General features: G+C 37.9%; 1 protein-coding gene across 4 annotated transcripts in view; it reads right to left on the reverse strand.

Moving 5' to 3' along the window:
- The window catches only part of EXOC2 (exocyst complex component 2), a 124,923-nt gene extending 105,773 nt beyond the window's left edge, over positions 1-19,150 (reverse strand). For 2 of the 4 annotated variants that reach the window (XM_051799511.1, XM_051799508.1), the window contains exons 1-3: positions 19,018-19,150; positions 5,203-5,358; positions 499-675 (exon numbers count right to left, since the gene is read on the reverse strand). In XM_051799511.1, the coding sequence (XP_051655471.1) occupies positions 499-675; positions 5,203-5,320 (295 nt within the window). In that variant the 5' untranslated portion in view covers positions 5,321-5,358; positions 19,018-19,150. Of the gene's footprint in view, positions 1-498; positions 676-5,202; positions 5,359-8,141; positions 8,272-18,198; positions 18,794-19,017 lie in introns of those variants that run through there. The other 2 variants (XM_051799509.1, XM_051799510.1) reach the window with 2 other exon arrangements.
- Positions 19,151-20,085: the final 935 nt, after the last annotated feature.

Genomic DNA, 20,085 nt, shown 5'->3' on the forward strand with positions numbered 1-20,085 from the left:
ACCATTTCAGTGGTTAAGCATCTCAGGAAAAATACTTAAGACTTTCCGTCTTGCAGGATGGTTTGAATTACAAATAAGAAACGGCACTGATGACTCAACTTTCTTTAAATGATTAACTGTCAGCTCAGGATTTAGGTGTAAAGTTCATGAGCTGGTTTATATTTTGAATGTATCTAGTACACTACTTAAGAGTAATTACTGGATCTGTCATTAAATTTTTTAAAATTTAGAAGTTTAGTGCTACTCCTTGCAGAAAAATGAAGGGTTACTTTTCATTAGTCATTGAGGGTTTTATCAGGATTTTGAGAAAGGATTAATTTACATATAATGTGACTTTATCTCTACATATATTTGGACATTTTATTGATATACTCTGTTTTCTAGACAACAGAAAATCATCCTGAGGCGGATCCATTTCAAACACACATTTTAGATAAAGAGACAGTCATATATTTGTTCAGCAAAGAAAACAGATGTGGATTTGAACAAGAAATATACCTATTTTCTCAGGTTTAAGTAGTTTGAAGGAAACAGTTGAAGTTCCTTTGCCACCAGACTTTGTAGTAACAATAATGTCTCCCTTGTCATTTTTAGCCTGTCCAACTCGACACACAATTTTACTGGCAGACATCCATTCAGCAGTTAGCAGACAGTTGTGTCCACAGATTGTTAAACCTAGGAAAAAGAAAAAAAAAGAAATACTCTACTGTGAATAGAAGTGTCTTTTGAAATTCTGTAATGCAAATACATTTATGATGCTTCATGTACTTACATAAATACATGACTCTTCACCAGCCCCCTACACTCAATTACAGTCAAGGTGTCACAAATAATTTTTTCAGATATTCCCTAGGTGACTTCAGGTCTTTTGTCCCACTGACACTTCATGAGACACACGCAGCACTCCTTGGAACTTATTTCAGTCTCTTCTACCAGTTGTGGGTTACTGTGACTTTTACTTCATATAGTACACTAGAGAACTGTGGTTCAGTATTGTGTTTCTGTGAAACTTCCATCAGAACTGCTTGCAACAAATGTCTTATAAGTTCAGCCTACATGACTTTGCAAAAAAGAAGAAAAAAAAAAGACAGTGCAACATATGCACAATGAACAATGTTTCTTCAGCCTTACTTATTTAATAGTACTTTTGTGGACACAGAATAGTTCTTTGGTCAAAGTAGTATTGACAAATATTCTGCCCCAATCTCTTCTGTACAAAATCCATGATGCAAGACTGATTCTGATGAATAAACTGCCCTGGTTATATGATAGAATAATTGGGTAGTATTCATCTATTCCCTCTTCTATACTCTCTCACAACAGAACCAAAAATGACAAACTATGAAATACATGAAAGTCTTTTCTCATAGGTAGAGACTGTGGTATACTAAAACTTATCAAGTTTTAGTGTTTAAAAACACCTCTTAAACACTTAAAAGTCAAGGTATGCCTTAACATAAGATCCAAGGTTTCCTGAGATTTTATGTCAAATCAGTCTGGTCAATCCAACCAATCAATGTGACTGGTTCTGGTCAGATCAGGACTCTGTTTGTTGAAATAGATTGATCATTTTCTGAGATCTAGAACAACAATTTCCATATTCCTAACTGGAATTTTGCTGTCCTGAAAAACCAGCAAGATTCTAATTTCTATAGTACTGATTTGGAGAACACCTTCATTAAGTTCATCTTAAATAACACCCCTACCTAGGAACATTTTGCCCTATGTCCAAAAGCTCAAGGCTGTACTAGAGTGTTGGCTGTACTGGAGTACAAATTAGTCAAGCACAGCAGTTTCTCTCTGTTGGCTTGGGTTTTGTTTTTAATTTCTAGAAAGCTCTGACCAATTTAAAAAATACTTAGAGACAGAAAAGGGTCAGCATATGTGGCTCAGTACCAAAGCTTCACACTTACTTTTTCTCACAACTTAAGCCTCTGACATGACACAGCAGACAAATTTGGCAGTTTTCATGGTTGTCAGACATAAAAATGTCTTATTCACTGCCAAAAACTATTTTGAAAGTGAAATCCAAAAAATAAAAACCCAAAAGGCATTGAATCTTATTACAACTGAAATTAATTTTACTTGAGCAAGGACAGCAGATTTGTTACTTAAAAGATGCCTGAATAAAGTGGGGGGAGTGGTGCGAAATCAGATACAGATACACAAAAAGAAGCCTTAACATGAAAAAATATTTTGGTTGTTTATTTGCAAAATTTTAACCAGTCAGGTTTTAGTTTTCACAGGGGAAGGAAAAAACCATATATTTATGATGCATGGGTTTGAACCTTATGTTATATTATTAGATCTTTTCTGGTTTTATGCTAGTATCTTCTCTAAAGGCAAAAAGATTGTGGTAGGGAACAAGACTAACTAGAAGACTTTGCCCAAACCATTCATAAAGAGGTTTTGACCCTAGAATTTCAAAAGTCTGAAGTCATGCTCAGATTATGTAAATCAAGAACTAAGCTACAGCAAATTTTTGATCAGCTGCTTAGAAGATCCTTGAATCAATTATTTTCTATTCATTGGAAGTTCCAAAAGCTCTCAAGAGAACAAGACCGCAAGATCCAACACTTCTGAAATGGCGGGAAACATTCACCTGTACCTAAAAAATGCAACAGAAAGTTAAGTCTCTATTAACATTTTATATACCATACTAAATATAGTAATGGCACAATTTCTAGAGCAAATAAAGAGATATTGGGGGAGAAGTTTTGATAGTACAGGTATAGCATTTCTTTCTCCAAAAAGAAAAAACTTCCCTTTAAATAAAACTTAATTTGAACCTGTTGCATGGTACAAACACCTTTGAGAACATTGTACTTGGGTTCTAGCTTTCATGTGCCTTTCAATAAATGGGCATAAGTAATTCTCTTATTGACACTTTCCAATTTTGGTTAAGCTTATATATGGACAATTTTACAATGCCTGCAAAACACACCTGCAAATGTCTTAAAAGACAAACTAAACCTTGAAAACACAAATGTTACAGCAATCTCTTGGATTTTATTTTTTGTACAATGACCTAAAGAGTCACAAATAAAGATACAAAGAGATTATTAGAAGGCATTCTCTTAAATGAAACAAAAAGCATGTTCTTCTAATATGAGATACTCTGTTTATATATAGAAAAAAAGTTTCTTGCTTTTCATTTTACTCTAACACATCTCAAACTTTATAAACTTTATAAAAATCTCACTCAAACTCTGTTAACTCCCATGCCTACAAAGCCTCACTTTTGCAAGTATTTCCACTCGAGTTACAGGGAATATTCACATGCTTAATTTAACCATTAAAAGAAATCTTTACATGTCTTGGACCTTAGTCACTTACTGGAGAAAGCTGACAATTGAGCTCGTGAAAAAAATAAGGCAATCCATCTTTACCTCAAAGCATAAAATTATTAGCAATTATGTGTTCCTATCATTACTCTGAAGGAAATACAGGAAATATAAGAAGTTGATCAGCTGTAATACTGTTCAGGAGACGTCCTCCTTCCAAGAACCTAGCACTGATAATTTCTAGAGGATCACAACAATGAGGTTACTGAATACACAAGAAATACACAAATAAACAAGAAATATGCTCACCTCAAACCTCATCAGTTATTTGGAGATTTCTCAATAAAGAATCATTAGTGTACCGCAACTTCATCTAGCAGCTCAGGAAAATACTACTTCCTTTTTTGAGAGACAGCAAACTGAAGTGAAGTGGAAAACTGTAGTAGCTTATGCTTGGCCATAAAGCTCATTGTGGTGGCCATGAATGGAATTTGTGAATCTTCATTTACAGTCATGAAACGAAATATTTTTTCTAGCAAAGCCAAACAAAATTCCAATGGGCTTCAGAGGAGTCATGATTCCACAACAAATTAGACAAATTGTCTCTAACATGACTACTAAAGTACACATATGCATAACTTACAAAAGAAATAGGGGAAATTCCAGTAGTTATAGTTAATTTGGATTTCAAGAAGATTTTACAAAGTCCTTCTTGAAAGACTTATGAAAATTAAGCAGCTATAGGATATGAACTTCAAATGGGTAAACAGCTCATTAAGACAGACACAGGGTTATGATAAAGATAAGGGTTATGGTAAAGGGTGTGTTTTGACTGAGGAAAGTTTCCACAGGATATATGCTGGGATCACTTATGTTCACTATATTCATAAATTACAAGATAAAAAGGTTATAAAGTTTGCTGATGATATTACCAAAAAAACCCTGGAATAGAACTTATGAGACTGAGTGGATGCACTATAATGTAGATGCTATACAACAGCTAAAATTCAATAAACAAAGACATGATGCACACAGGCAAAACCTTAAATTCACAGATGACAGGCTCAAATTGACTTCTAACCCTCAAGCATATAGTAGGCAGAACAACAAAAAACATTAGTTTGATACTTAGTGGAAGTTATATGGAAAACAGAAGCCTATGAAAGAAATACAAAACAAAAGTGAAAGTACAGTGTTATGCCACAGTGCTTTCATATCCTGAACACATCATGTACACAAGATGATGGTATTGAAACCAAGAGAGATTCACCAAAGAGCAACAAGAAGGGCCAAAGATACATGCAGAAAATTTAAATAAGCCAAGATTTTTCAGCTGGAAATGAGGCAGTAATGAACAAACTCTGTATTGTCAGGAGAAATAGAGAAAACATCTTGCTCCCTCTTGCAATAATGAAGTTAACATGTTAAAATCAAAACAGCAATGGAAATGGTTCTTCAAATAATGTGTAGCTAAATCACTGAATAGCTTTGTCATATCTGTTGCAGATGCACAAACTGACTTTACACTAATTCAAGGAATAGCAACCCTATAGTGACTTTCTCAATATATTGAAAACACTTCTGGTAGGAAAGTTTTCATGTAGAGATTCTCAATGCCTGGGAAAGTAACAAAGGTCCATCTCATTACATCCACCCTCTTCTAGTACACTCCAATAAGCATTCACTCTTAGTGTTCATGCTCAGAACAGGATGTTGAGTCAGGTTCAAGGTTCATCTAGCAAGTTTGATTACTTACACACTGGGCAGCACCCTTGAATTTCTGGATTCAAGCACATTATTTGTGTAAAGGACATTTCTCCTACCATCCAACACAGATTCTACCATGCAAAAAAAATTATCTTTAATCATATCCAAAATGTTACATTCTTCAGTATCAAAAGGTTTCTTTTCAACTCACCTATGAGGTCTGTAGGCCCAGTCCCCAAATTTTCTCCTCTTATTGTCACTTTTGTCCATGAGATGCCTTCATTGGGAGAGATGCCAGTTACAAGTGGGGGCTGCCGTGCTCGAGACATGATGTCTATTCAGTTACTGAAATCTGAGTTGGTTTTATCTGTTCAGCAAAAAATAATAAAAGACCAATAGTTATATTACGTAAAAAAAGTTATTAAAAACTTTTCAATCTCTTCTTCTAAAATGGTAGAGAAACATAAATGTGAATATGGAACACCACTCTCAAAGCCTTCTTCTGCCACATAGTTATAAAACAATAAAAATAACTACACCCTCTTTGCATTTCCTTTTTTATAAATTAAATATAGCTCTAGTTCTGAACTACAAAGAAAAAGTATATTCAGAAAAATATGAAACATTTCAAAATTCTTAATGAAACTCTATACACACTCCAAATTACTTATGTCAGAATTCAAATGAATCTATTCAAATCTCTATTTGAAAGTATTATATTCCTTAAAAAGATTAGAATTGCTAAGCTAAGCTAAGTAATAGACTATTTGGATAATTTCTCCATCAAAATTAGACATACTGGCCTATACAGTTCCATGTGAAGAAGTCCCCAGTACTTATTTGCATAAAGCATCAACATTTACATAAACTGAGAAAATTAAAACATGACTTACAGACATTACACTAGCACAGATCACCAACAAAACAAGTAATATCCCAACAGGTCAACAAAAATGTACATAAAATCACTGAAAAACCATTTCCATAAGACTATTCCTTTGCACCTGAAATTAGGAGTCAACTCAAACCAGTTTAATTGGCTCTGTCATACAAACACCAATATGGAACACATTATTCTGCCTACATTTAGTTTACCACGCAATTCATCACAAATTCCTATAGCTTATTAGCAGCTTCCTTTGTGCAGCTCTGCAGCTATAAAGCAGCTACAAGAAGGTGATGAGTATAATCTGAAGTATGTTAGCTTCCACTAACTTCTCCATTTTTACAACACTTACCAAATACCATCAGTATTCCAAAACCCCAGTTACACACATAGAACACTTTAGTGTAAACAATTTTAAAAGTTCAGGTTGGTAAAAAACTGGAATATAAGCCAAGCCTCAAAAGGTTTCTCTTATTGCTATTTTGAATCGAGATGTATTTTCTATTTTTACTTGCAAACGGTCAATTCCATGAAACCTAGAAACTCTGTAAATCATCCCTAACAATAAACTGCAGCACAGTTGCAGTTTCCAAGCATCCACAGTCAGCAAATACTAGAATTGAGTAAGACATATTTGTTTCAGCTGCTTCTGCATATAAAAAATAAATTAATTGTACCAACATACACCATGCTTCTACACAACCTCCCCAAATTTTTCAGTGTTACTAGCTAGATCTGACGTGTGAATCAAAGAAGCTCCCACAGACTGGTTTCTTTCTTCACATTCCAAAATTGGAATGCACGCTGAAAATGAAGATGGAAATTGAAAAGGCAGGAATCAGCAGGAGGATCTCACGGTGAAAGTAATCAAGTAATGCCACCAGAACAGTACCCTGTCTCTGTCTGTCTATACCATGGGTGCATCGCAGGTCACTTATAACAAAACTGTACATTTTTTTTCTGATGCAACTTCAGAATCCACAGCCACACCTGAAGTCAGTGTGAAATGCACTCTGAATACAGGGAATACTGCACAATGATCTGAAATATTGAGGTCCTAAATAACGACCTCAATTCTAAAATTACATCTGATCTGAAATGTGTTTTTCAGTTTCGCATATTTACAATAAGAGTGCTATCATGCTCAAACCTATTTTTGAAGACAAATTCATCAATATAGAAAAGGCATCTAGATATTCTGAACATAACAGAACTCTTAATACCTTCAGAGAACTTTTAAGACCACCTTTGAAGTGTGCAATTAAAAAGATATGCAAATTCACGTGAAACAAGCAAGAACATAGTAAGTTGCAGTATGTCAGCCAGGTCCAGTACACGAAGGAAGTCTGGTAAGAGCCCATGATAACATACACGATGTAGGGCTGGTTTGGTTTTCTATTTTCAAGTAGCAAACCTCATATTTCTTGACTGGTTGCCTTCATAACATTACAAACTACATTCTGTGTTTAATAAAGCATTAGTTTCTCTGGGTTTTTTTGCAAACTACAAATGGATGAAAAAGGAATTAAGTTATACAGTATTGTATAACTTATTGTCTTATATGTAGAAAACATTCATTTCACATGAATCCAACATGAGACTAGAGAAGCCAGTAGTCAACACATGCAGTTTATAACATTGTGGGTAGAACAGCACTGAAGGAGAGGACTGTATCAGCAGATTACAAAGAGATCAGTTGACAGGTCTTATCCAGCTACGGAAGAGAAAGCTGTGCTCCGTGCTTGTGCCCTACTCCTATTTCTTTCCCAGCACTGGCTTTTCGCCCTCCTAGCACAGAGACAATCTCTGCCTCACTTCAAAACTGAGGTCAGGTTCTAGTCTTGCAGACAAACTGCTTCGTGCCCCTATCCTGTTGATTCTCCATCTGACTTTTTATCCATAAGTTAAAGCAGGGAGGGAGAGGGGTGGTACTATTCCATTCTCCTTTCAAATCCAGACACCTTGGTAATTCCTCTTCTTTACCTCCCCGTTCCCTACTCCAAGCTGCCTTATCCAAGTAGCCCATCTACAATACTACTGATCCACTTCCTTGCCACAGGTGAAAATTCGAGACCCCATCTTCTGTCAACATTCCTCCTGTCTTGTTTACTCCTATACAAGATGCACATGCACAGAAGCTCAGAACTTTCTGCATTTGAAGTTTCTTCTGGAGTCCTGTGCAAAGAGGATGTTAGAGAAGAATAAAGTGTCTCATTTTATTAAGAGGGAGGAGAACAAACTCCATCTATTCCTCATAATCTTACCTATGTAGTTTTCTGAGCTTTTCTCACAGATTCTCAGCAGAGTTTGAAGATGCACAACAGCAGCAAAGGAACAGTGGTGCTGTGTCCTCACATGCACACCTAATCACCTTCTGCAGGAAGCAGCATCTGTCTAGATATCAGTAGATCAACATAAAACATCTATTTTACTTTTGAGCAATTTTTTTGGTAAAGATTTACATAGAATAATAATCAGTAATAGAGATGTAAAAAAGCCATCTCCAGGAACTTCAAGTAATATGCAGAGGAAGAAACCTCGAGGAAAACAAGTAAAATAGGAGTTACTGTGGTATTATTTGGTTGACTCCCCTCCCCCCAAAACATTATAGTTCCCTTGCATTGCAGCTATTGTCTCTTTCAAAATACCTAAGCACACAGGTAATTGGCTTGTTTCAATACCAAAACTCAAAAGTAATATTAGAACATATTGTTCTGGATTTCAGAAATTGGCACTAGATCCCCCTTCATGATGAGCTAAATAAATGTAATAAAAATGCTGAGCCTTCTGAGATCTAATATTTCTTCCAAAGTATTTCCATGCTTACTGCAGAATTGCTTTAAAATACCTCACTGGAATGAGAATACCACAGTAAATCTCAACACATTACAAAAGTACTATAGCACTGAGATGTTCTATTATTATTATTATCATTATTATTATTATTATTATTATTATTATTTTCAAACAGCAATTGCTTTCATTTATTTCAAAGAGTAAGTAAAGGAAATCTTTGGAATATGTCATTATCATAAATATCAAACAACTGCAGGGGAGCCTTCAATTCATTTAGAATATTTCTTCTCCTTATGACAAACATGTCAATAGCCAAAATGACTGAACTGCCTATTGGGAAGTCTAGCCAGTGTACTACTACTGTGTCCCAAAAGCAAGTTTCTAAATTTGTTTAAAAATATTTAAAGCAAAGCTAAAAAAAAAAACTCCACCAATTACTTTTTCATTTCATAAAACAACACAACCACGTAATTACAAGCTTTTGTTGCAATTCTATATGTTGTCCTAAAACATAAAATCTATTTTTACAAATATATATTATGCATAAAATAATATTAGAAAAAAGCAGCCCTCTTCCTGACTAGGGGAGATTACATAGACAGTTTTCTCTACAAGATATTTCCTCTGAGGAGTCAGGCTCACTGAAGAAGCGTCAACAAGACATTTTTTTGCAGTGGACAATCTTCTTCTACTCTAACCAAGGTCTCTTTCCCTCTTTTTTCCTCCCTCACCAAGGTCTCTTTCTTTCTTTTTTCCTCCCCATTCTTTTCTTTGTTAAACTTCATTTCCTCACAGTATCTCCCCAACAGTTTAACATGGATGGCATCTGTTTGACTGCTCCCATTATCTTGTCCATATTATTCTGTTATTCTGTCATAATTCTTGCTACAAATGTGCAAAGACTTAGAAAGTCTCCGCAAAGACCACCTACTACAAGGCCATCTTGAAAAATGCCTTTCATAAACATAATTTTTGTCTTTACATGAGCTTCTTAAACAAACTGTCCTCTCACAAAGGTTTGGTAAAAAAAAAAAAAATATCCAGACAATTGTAAGCATTCCAAGTTTGCTAAAGAGAGGACACCTTCCCTCTTTATCCTAAGAAAAGCCCCTTTAAAAACAAATAATGAAGCAATGAAACACAGTCCAATATAAGTGAAAGCACAAGTTTAGTTGGTTTTTTGACTTTGGTAAGCCTTCAGTTTAAAGTTGGTTTAAAAGAAGAGTTTTGAAATTTCCACATTCAACTTTCAATGGCGAACAGAGAAGATCATCATCATCATCACCATTCTGGAAGGATCACCAGAATACTAAATAAATGAAAAACAAAAATTCAGGATTGACGCTTATTACACTGGCTGTAAGTTCAAATTCCAAAGAAAAACTACAAACATCATGAAGGCATGGAACTTTGGAAGGTGAGTAACAATATGGTGCCACCTTACAAATTTCACCAGGGAAATTCTAGGGAAAATTAGCAGTTGAATTGTTTTAAAATGGAGTTTCTGACTTCTAAAACAAAGATGGTTCCAGTGACTGGAAATTCAGCTAAGTTTTCAGTAGTACTTTGTCACAGACACTGAACCTAAAAGATTCTCTCAGAGGAAGGCAGACTCAAGGTCAAAGCAAGCGCCACAGTCATCTAGCAAATGGAATCAAAGCTGTCAAGAAGGGACGGAAGTAGAAGCCAATTTCTCATCATTGAGGAAGTCTAAGCTACAAGCAAGCATGCAAGTCTTCACATAGCAACTATTTGTTCTCAGTCACATATATGTAACTATACAATATAAAAAATTTTGAGGCAGGAACAGCAAAGCATCACCCAAGTGCAAATCACAGTATGCCTCAGGTGTTGCTGTTTACTTTTAAAAGAAAACCAATCTGAAACCAATAGGTGAGTTCCTCTTATCACACTAACATTACAGCATTAAATAATTTCCAAACTAAAAGATCTGTGAAATGCCTTTTTAAACAAGCAATAAATACTCAGAGTCCAGTACATAGGTGACGGCCTTTTCACCTTAAACTACACAAACCTGTGCTTCTAATAAGTAAATCTAATAATCTGTTCTCATTAGAAAACCTGGAGAGTCCCCTGAGAACAACACACTATGACAGAGTCAGTGACGGGACACGGCAAATGACCCCAAGAAGGATGACAATGCAAAATGTTTCCTATATGTTTGTACTCAAAACCATTACAAACTGAAGAAAAACACTACTGCAACCTTTTCTGTGCTTTATCTTCCCAACAACATAAATTCAGACAGACAATCTACATAAACCAAGAATTAAAAGCATCCAAAAAGCAGCACTGTGAAAATAACTGACATTTATTAACCCCTCTGGAGATCTTCAGTGCCCTAGAATTTCCACAGCCTTCAACACTGCATTAATAATATAAGGTCCATTCCTGCAAGCCTGCCAGAAAAGACTGGGAAGTGAATAAGCTAAACAATGCTGAAATTCCAAGTGATATTAAGAATCTATGCATGTTTATTTAAATAATAAAAGACTTGTCAATTTAAACAAGAAGTGCTCACGAATCTTACATTTAGGGGGAAAGAAATTCTTCAAAACACCACTAAGCTACTTATAATGAAAAGATGAACAAACATAAAAAAGTGGGTAATTTCACTGTCACACAGAAAAAACAAAGGCTCATTTGTCTTGCCCTGTCATATCCGGCGTGTTGATTCAAGCCAATATTAACACTGACAAACATGTTAACTTACAGGACAACGCTACATGCCAAAAATCCCTTTCAATTTGGGAGGATGTGCGAGTTTTGCGACAGAAAGGGCAAATGACGAAAAAAGAAAATACTTGCAGTATTAAATAACATAATATGATACCCTTTGCTTTTTGAAAGGGCTCCTGAATTTCCCTACCAGCCACAAAGTGTGTACTAGAGATTTTAGTTTTAGGGTAGCCAAGCAATGAGCACAGCAGTTTTGCTTTCACAATAGCCATACTCGAGTATTTCCTCGGTATCTCAGAGGTCCTGCTTTCCATAACCCAGCCAGGTACATCTTCGTGGGGATGTATCTTGACAGAGTGAAAGCAAAATAATCACAGCACTCAGCGATGCCATTAACATTTCTGAGTCACAAGGGATTAAAAGGCTTGGACCTGAGGCAGATGCTGCGAGAGCCCTGGCAGAGGAGTTCAGCCTGGGCTGCAGCTGCGAGGGATTGACACCGCTCACGGTGGAACCCGGCTCAGGAGAAACTCCGGGCACAGTTCCGGCATCCGAAATAAATTAAAGTAAACAGTGTTGCTCTCTCTCATCCACCCTGTTAGCAGCCTCTCGGTTGAGCTGGAGACCACACACCCAGACCACACAGCACCAGCTGAACTCACTCGCACGCAACATCTAGAAGCTGTCACTCTGCTGAGGTATGAGGAGGGAAGGAGGGGGGCCGGAGTGCGAGAGTGTGTGTGTGTTTAGAAAAGCTGCTTGCTCTCTCCTCCTACCATTACAGCTGGTTATGTTTTGTGTGGTTGGGAAGGAGGGAAAGAAGGGAGGGATAAAAAAGGACCTATAAACCTCACTAAGAAAACATACTGGTCTTGGCCTTTTGTAGTAATGATTTGCACTCCTCCTGTACTAGTTTAGTAGCTGATGAAGGGCTAATAAAGCATCCATTTAACATCAATTAACCTTCTATCTATCACATGTCAAAAAAAAAATGTAGACTAGCATAAATCCATGGTTCCTTGTACATATTAAACGACAGCACCCTGTCAGTTACAATGTACAACATACCTATATATTGATCTATGTTTACATCAGGAGTTTTGAGATATTTATTTATTTGGAGAGGGGAGATACTCCCCGCAAAGAACAATCAACCACACAAATGCCCCTATGACATCAAAACAAAACATTCCATTGTAAAATGAAATTTTGTTCATTAGTATCATACACCGTAAACAACCTGAAGGAAGTTAATGAGCCAACATAGAACACTGAGTTCGTAACTCATCAGCAAGAAGTAAAAATAGCAAACCACTAAAAATAGATTAAAAGGAACAATAACCTATAATACAGATGAACAGAGACTTTTAAAATGGGGGGTTTTCTTTGTTTCTTTTAGTTCAGAAGATCATTTCATCTGCCAATTATATCACCTGTTCAAAGAGAAAAAGCTGAATAAAATGTTTGAAGACTTATAAAATCTATTTTAGTTAGTCTACTTTAAAAAAAGATTTCCTTCCCCCTGCTCTTCTACCACGAACACACATACCTCCTCCATCAAACTCACCAGCACAGAAATTTAATTTAATATATACACAGTCTGGGCAGCCCAGAACCACAATCACATTTTCACTTCAGTTCAAAATTTTTTTACCTAAGTGACAATGACAATCTCCAAGTGCCACTATTAAACAAACCCATCAATACTACAATAACCCAAACAGCCCTATAAACTTGGATTAAAATGTTTTTGTTTGGGAAAGCTTCAAGAAAAAAATTCAAAAAAATATTTCACCTTATCAAATACATTATCAAAAAAGTTAGCTTTAAAGTTCCTTAACTTCACAGTGAAAATAAATTATTCCCCCGATTTATTAATTATGTCAACATGCTGCTTTATACCAGTTCTTGAATGAACACTTTTGCTGGTATATTCAATGTTACAGCACCTATTCATTACCAACACTCAAGTCAAACCAATTGAAGTTTTCTGAACATCTGTTTGGTCATACTGAATTGGCTAGAAACAGGCAATAGAATAGAAGAAAATATAATTAAAGGAAGTCTGAACACAGATGTTTCTCCCCAAAATTTCCTCTACTTCCATTATAAATTATATTACAAATCCCCAGAAATTAATTCATCTCCTTGGGTAAAAGCTTCTGTATTTATTACGTGACACATCACTATAATCCAGCAATGTTTTGAAGAAAAGCCCTAAACATGTATATATAAACATATATGTAAAAAAAGTCAACTCAGCTTTATACAAAACCATATCACAGACGGTCATAAATCTCCCATTACTTTCTAAATTCTCACAATGCACATCTTCCTACATCTGCTTCTACCTCCAACATTCAGCAAAGTTTGCTTCATCCAGAAGTCATTATCATTATTGTCCTCCAGTTAAGCCATTCATTCCTCTCTTGTTCTAAAGTTATTCATAATTTTCTGTACATCATTACAGTTAATAGGAAAATGGTAAAGAATCTTAATACCCTCATCATCCCTCAATCTTCTGCTATTCACAGGTAGAAATTTGAAAACAATACTTCAAGCATCAAAAACTTTCAAATATGTTTATTCAAATGCATTCAGAAAGATCCAGAAGTTCAGAAAAATAAACTAAATAAATCCCAAAGGGATGAAAATTTTTTTTTCTAGAGAAAAGAAACAAGACATCACAGATTTTTTTTCTAAGCCCTATAACTACACACAATATTCTTTATAAAAACACTATATAACCACCGTAATTACACAGTTCATATGGTTGAAGTTTTAACTTGGGTGCTTATAGGTAGGACTGCAACACTAAATTTAACATTGCCATGGGACTTTTTTGGCAGTTCCTTTTTTTTCAAAAGTATTTAAAAGATGAGATGTGCACTTGTGTTACTGAGATTCCTGTATGATTCATTTTCTCTCCTAAACACCTCTTTCTGGCCTCTGCTCAGAGAAGTACTCAAGCCATACACTACAGAATGTTTCTCAGTTCACATGGTCAAACACACATTCGAGTCTTGCCCTGACAGACTGTGTGCACAGGTATTTTTCTAACAAAAGCCTGCTGTTGCCTTACATACTCTAAGTCTTCATTTCCACTCACGCATCTGAAATCCCTTCTGTATGAAGTTATCATGCTTTTAGAGCAGTGAAGCTGTCTTTTGAGAAACAGAAGTTCCTGAGCCTTCTCTGCTAATGAAAAGGAAACATAAGAGAACTCATTGGCTATATACACATCTTCTTAATTTTTTTCCAAATATCCAATGTGCAATTGCAAAAAGCAGGGTACACCTGTTAAAACCACAGCGAGATTCGAAATGTCACAAGACTCACAGAATTCTTACATATAAAACTGAAAGTAATTGCTTTTTTAATTTAGACATTTTATGAATATGTCAAAAAAATCAATTTAGTTTGTCCTCAATATAAAAGCAGGCATTTAAAAAGGAATTTTTGCTCAGCATAAGCCTAAATCTTTAATTAATACAGGCTTTTTTTACGAACTTCAAAATACAGGGTACATTACTTTTCAGTTATCCACAAAGTCAAAGAAAAAAAATACAAGTCTAAATATACCTAAAAACCCCTGACTTATATTGTAATCTGATCCAAAGACACTTTTACACTGCCAGAGACCCCACTGGTTTCTGCACAATATAGCCTAAGGTCCGCCTTTGAGAATTAAACTAGAAATCTGGGAATCTGCAGTTCCCTTAAGGTCAAGTGAAAACCAGATCCATTAAGGACTTGGTGTCTCAGAAATTTTGTTTTCCTTAAAAACAAAGCAAACAAAATTAAAAAGGAAACACAGGCTTTCACACTCATCACCAGATGCAATCACACTATTTTCTAATGAAAATGCTGAACATACTGTCTGCAGAATAACAACCTCTGTTGATAAAAAAAGACTACACAGCCCAATTTATTTTGGGAGAAAAAGCAGTAAATGCTTCCAAAACAACATACAAAGTACCATTCCGAAGAATTTCTCCATAGGAGGGAGGAGAAGTGTTTGGTTTGGTGTTGTTTAAAATACTAAATACGTAGTTTACCTTTCCCTATGCAATGCCCGTAACATGGCGATCACAATGAATAGTTATTTTCAGGCATTTCTCTCATTACTCAGTTTCTGGGAAAACTGCATGCTTCAGGTTTGTTAGGTTTCCCCCCCCCACCCAGGAGATCACAAAAATGAGTTTCTCTCTCCTGCCTTTCCCTTCTCCTCTAACTTTTGACAGAGAGAAAAGTCCAACCGCTTTGGAACTGAAACGCTGAGTGAAATTCCTGAAAATAATTTCCAAGGTAAGCTACAAAAGTTTTAATCAGCTAGATTTTTGAACTCATACTATGCAAGCTGTACACACAGACCTTTGCTTTTATGTTCAGCGCAGAAGATGAAACATCAATCTGACATGACCGCTATACATGTGCTGTCTAATCATCCCTCATCCTCCAAGCACCTTTACAAACAAGATTCCCTCCATTACCAAACACCATATTTCTCCCCTGGGAAAAGTAATTTGAAAGACAATGTTGCACAGCCCAGATTTACAGAATGTAGGTGGTCCAAGACAGAAGGTCAAAGTTAAGCTGAAGAGCTAACATCTGACTTCTACTAAAAGATAGTAATTTAGCAGTTTTCATATTTTGAACCTTCAAGCTTACTTTTAAGTAGAGCAGTAGATTTCACTCTGTCTGAAAAACTCACATAGAAAATAAAGTCACTGTAACAGGTACAGTCTTCTGAGTACTATTTTTCAGTCCATGATTGTAAAATGAAGCACTACTTATTTCTCCTGTGCAAAGTTTTCTCTGCCTGTTTGCTTAAGTAAATAGTGATCTACGGGTATTTATAGTACATGCAGGTAGTCTCCCTCTGTGCTTCAGAGGCTTTTGTCCTGGAGTACAAAGCTCTAACTGTAGATTATTTTACGGAGACTTTCCATAGCTGTCAAAATTCGTGTTTTTAAGAACATCGTTTATATTCAGTCTTCTGTCACCATCCTATTGAGATAACGACTTCTTTCTTTTCATATTATTTTTCGGTTTTAGCTGGGGTTTTTTTTTTAAATGAAGTAGGAAAGCCGAAAAGCACAAAATAAACAGAATTAAAATAACTCAAAACTGATGTTTTGTTTTAAGTACAGTGCTTAAGACTTACTGAATTTACAGCTAAATGTACCAGTACAGTGAAAGAAATTGATTAAGTATGGTTTAACATAATGTACCTAGAAGTTTTCATCACTAAAAGAGGTCACTGCCACTGCCTCTGCCTCTTTAGTCAACCTACTTATTTTGCTTTAGTCCAGCTTCTCTGGGAAGAGCAGCATAATAAAGAAAGGACTATCAGTGGATAGAGTTTCTTTCTAATAGGACCTCAGGAAAACAATTGGTGGATTACATATTTTAATGCCTGTTTTCCCCTCAAATCTTCTCAACAACTAGCAAAAAAACCCTCGCTCATACTCACAAGAAATCCTACAATTAAAAAGAAAATCTGAATACTGCAGATTCAAAAACACTTAGTGAACAATACCTTTTGTACTGAAGACGAAACAGTTTCTTCACATAACAATATCCACTGCTCCAAGGGCAAGGTGAAAAATAATTTACTTTAAAGACTTATTTTTTTAATTTTTTTTTTAATGTTCATGATTTAGAACTTTACATGGTTGGGTTTTTTCAGAACTCATTTGAAGTATTCATTACCTTGGACCGCTATTCAGCTCCAAAATACGATAAAGCAATTACAGGATTAAAAAACCCACAACTATCAAGTCTGTAAAAATATTGTAATTTATTGAACAAAGGCCATAAAAACACAAGACAACTTTAGATTTTGTTTGAAAAAAATCCAGCATAAGTTTGATGGATAACATGATTTTAATTGAATAGTTTCACCTCTGACACGTCCTAAAAAAGTTATGTTTTCCATAGAGAAAACCTTCTTACCATTACAACTTAAAATAAGTTTCACTAAGTCATACCAGTATGATGAAAATAACTGCATCTGTTTTAAGTGATGTTTCAGACAACAGAAATCCCATCTTAGTAAAAACATTGTTGTCCAAGAAGTGGGCATAAATCACAAAAACTGTAAACTAAGCTATCCATGGGAAAGAAATCAGCAGCAGGACATGCCTTTTGCTGCTTCTTGCTGGGTCAGTGCAAGCTGTGATAAGATGCTATCAAAATAGGGAAGCAAGAATTACAGAGCTTTCCTTCTTCAGCTGAGCAAAAGGTAAAGGAAGAAAACAGACCTGTTTTCCTAAGCCATAAGTTTGTTTATTTGCAAGCCTTTAACTGTTTTGACAACTTCGGCAAAAGCAAAAACAAAACAAAGTTTATAGTAATGAAATGTGCAGAAATCACTATTTCACTGGCTTTTGATTAAAACTTTTGAGCCTATGGCTAGAAGCTGTTAACCCACAACAAGCAAGCAAACTGCAAGAAATAAAGAAAAAGAGGACAAAAAAATCGAGGAAAGGCTGACAGTGTAAGAAGGAAGACTATGTTGAAAATGAAAAAATCCCTTTTGGAAACAAGATCATCCCAAATTTCAGATATCTACCCCTTGCTAAGAGATCATTTTCAGGTTCCTAATTAGGATATAGAAGGAAGGAGGAAAGACATTTGGCCATCCAGCTCATGGACCCTTCTGGACTGCAAGGCAAATGAGGGAAAAATATAGAACTGGGAAGGAAGTAAATAAAAAAAAAATTAAGTCACAGAAAAGTATAACACTTCCAGATAGATCTGAATGAAAACAACCATCTCTCAACATGTATATGTTATTTCGATTCCTTTCATGTTTCTTACCCTGGTACTTTCCTACTGCACTCGCCTAAGTACCCACTCGTTTTTGGGGAGTTGTGTCTGAAACTTGACAGTACCACTAAATGCGAAATTAAAAAAAAAAAAAATTAAAACCCAATCAGTCCTGTAAATAACCAGCTTTTCAGAGGTCAGACCTCACCTCTCCCTGCCCCCGTTTCCCCTATTCCCTCATCCAGCACACCCACGGTTCACTGGTGTGAACTCGACCATCTCGGAGAGGTTGGCCTCGATGATCTCTGAGGTCTTTTCCAACCTAATGGATTCTGTGACTTCAGAGAGCCTCAGGCCAGCCCCGTGTCCCGGAGCAGCGGGCGGGCCCAGAAGCTCCCACCAGGCCCTGACAGCCATGAGGAACAGAGGCAAAGCCCACGGAGCTGCTGCTGCCGGGCCCGACCTCTGGCAGCCGCCGTCACCCAGCGGGGCACCGTGTGCTCATCGCGGGGGTGGCAGGTGACGGGAATTTCCCCGCCCCGTACTGTCCCCGGCCTCCTGCCAGGGCGTTGAGGGAGCACGGGAAAGCTGCTGCAGCCGGGAAGCCACCGGGTAACGGCCGGAGACCAGCGACGGCCCCCGCACCCCAAGAGCCACCGCCGACAGCTCCGTCCTCCCCCCCGGAGCCGGGGCGGGGACGCGGCGCTCGACCCCGCCCGGGGAGCGGAAGGCAGGGGGAGGCCGAATGGAGAGAGACAAGGGGAGGCCTCCGCCCGGGGAAGTGGTGGTGGGGGGTAAGGATCTGGAGGTGCCCCGCAGCGCGGGGCGGGGGGAGCGGGGCGGGGGCCGGGGCCGGGGCCGGTCACTCACCGCCCGCCGCCGTCGCGATCGCGTCCGGCACCTGCGCCCGGCACCGACAGGCGCCGACAGCCGCCGCCGGAGCACATCGATGGAGCGCGGAGCGATCGAGGCGGGGGAAGCCGCTCCCGCCCCCTTGGAAGCCTCCAAAATCCCGCCCCCTGGAGGCCTCATCTCCTCAGAAATCCCGCCCCACTCCCCGCCGGCCCCCGCGCTCTCTCGTGCTGTACCTCCTTTTCTCCCTCCTGCCTTCGAGCGGGGTGTTCTAGAGGCGTCGGGAGTTCTGGGGTTGGTGCCTTCGTGGATGAGGAGCAACAGGAAAAAATAAAAGCATGATAATAACAGCGTTGACAACAGCTAGGGACAACGACAGCAGGACCCCGGGGGAATAGCCTGAAGTTGTGTCAGGGGAGGTTTAGGTTGGATATTAGAAAATGGTTCTTCATTCCAGAAGGTGATTGGGCACTGGAACAGGTTCCCCAGGGAAGTGGTCACAGCACCAACCTGCCAGAGCTCGAGAAGCATTTGGACAACACTCTTAAGCACATGGTGTGATTCTTGGTAATGTACTGAGCAGGGTGAAGAGATGGACTTGGGTGATCCTTGTGGATGGGTCCCTTCCAACTCAGGATGTTCTGTGATTCTGTGAACAACGACAATAAATGATAATAAAACCACCCCCTAGCACTGTCCCTGCGGGCAGAAACTCACCCAGAAGCAGCGTGGGCACCCCTGGGGCTGCCCAGGGAGGTCGTGGAGTCTCCCTCTCCAGAGACACTCCAAGCCCACCTGGATATGTTGCTGTGTCACCTGCTGTAGGTGACCCTGCCTTGGCAGGGGGTTGGACTAGGTGATCTCCAAAGGTCCCTTCCATCCCTAAATGTTCTGTGATTCTGTGAGGGGAGGGCCTGGGGGTGCTACTGCTGTGGGTGGCAGAAGGAAGGGTGGCAGAGAAAGGCGCAGGCACAAGCAAGCGGGCAGTGCTGCCAGCGCCCAGTAAGGCAAATCCTTCCTCCTTTTCCTGTGAAATAGTAAAAATGTTTCTTAACAAACCTGCTGTCTGTCTGGGGGGCCTCTGAA

This window comes from Manacus candei, unplaced genomic scaffold, assembly GCF_025592945.1.
Source record: "Manacus candei isolate 608988 ecotype Guabito, Panama unplaced genomic scaffold, ASM2559294v1 h1tg000049l, whole genome shotgun sequence".
Taxonomy (NCBI): Eukaryota; Metazoa; Chordata; class Aves; order Passeriformes; family Pipridae; genus Manacus; species Manacus candei.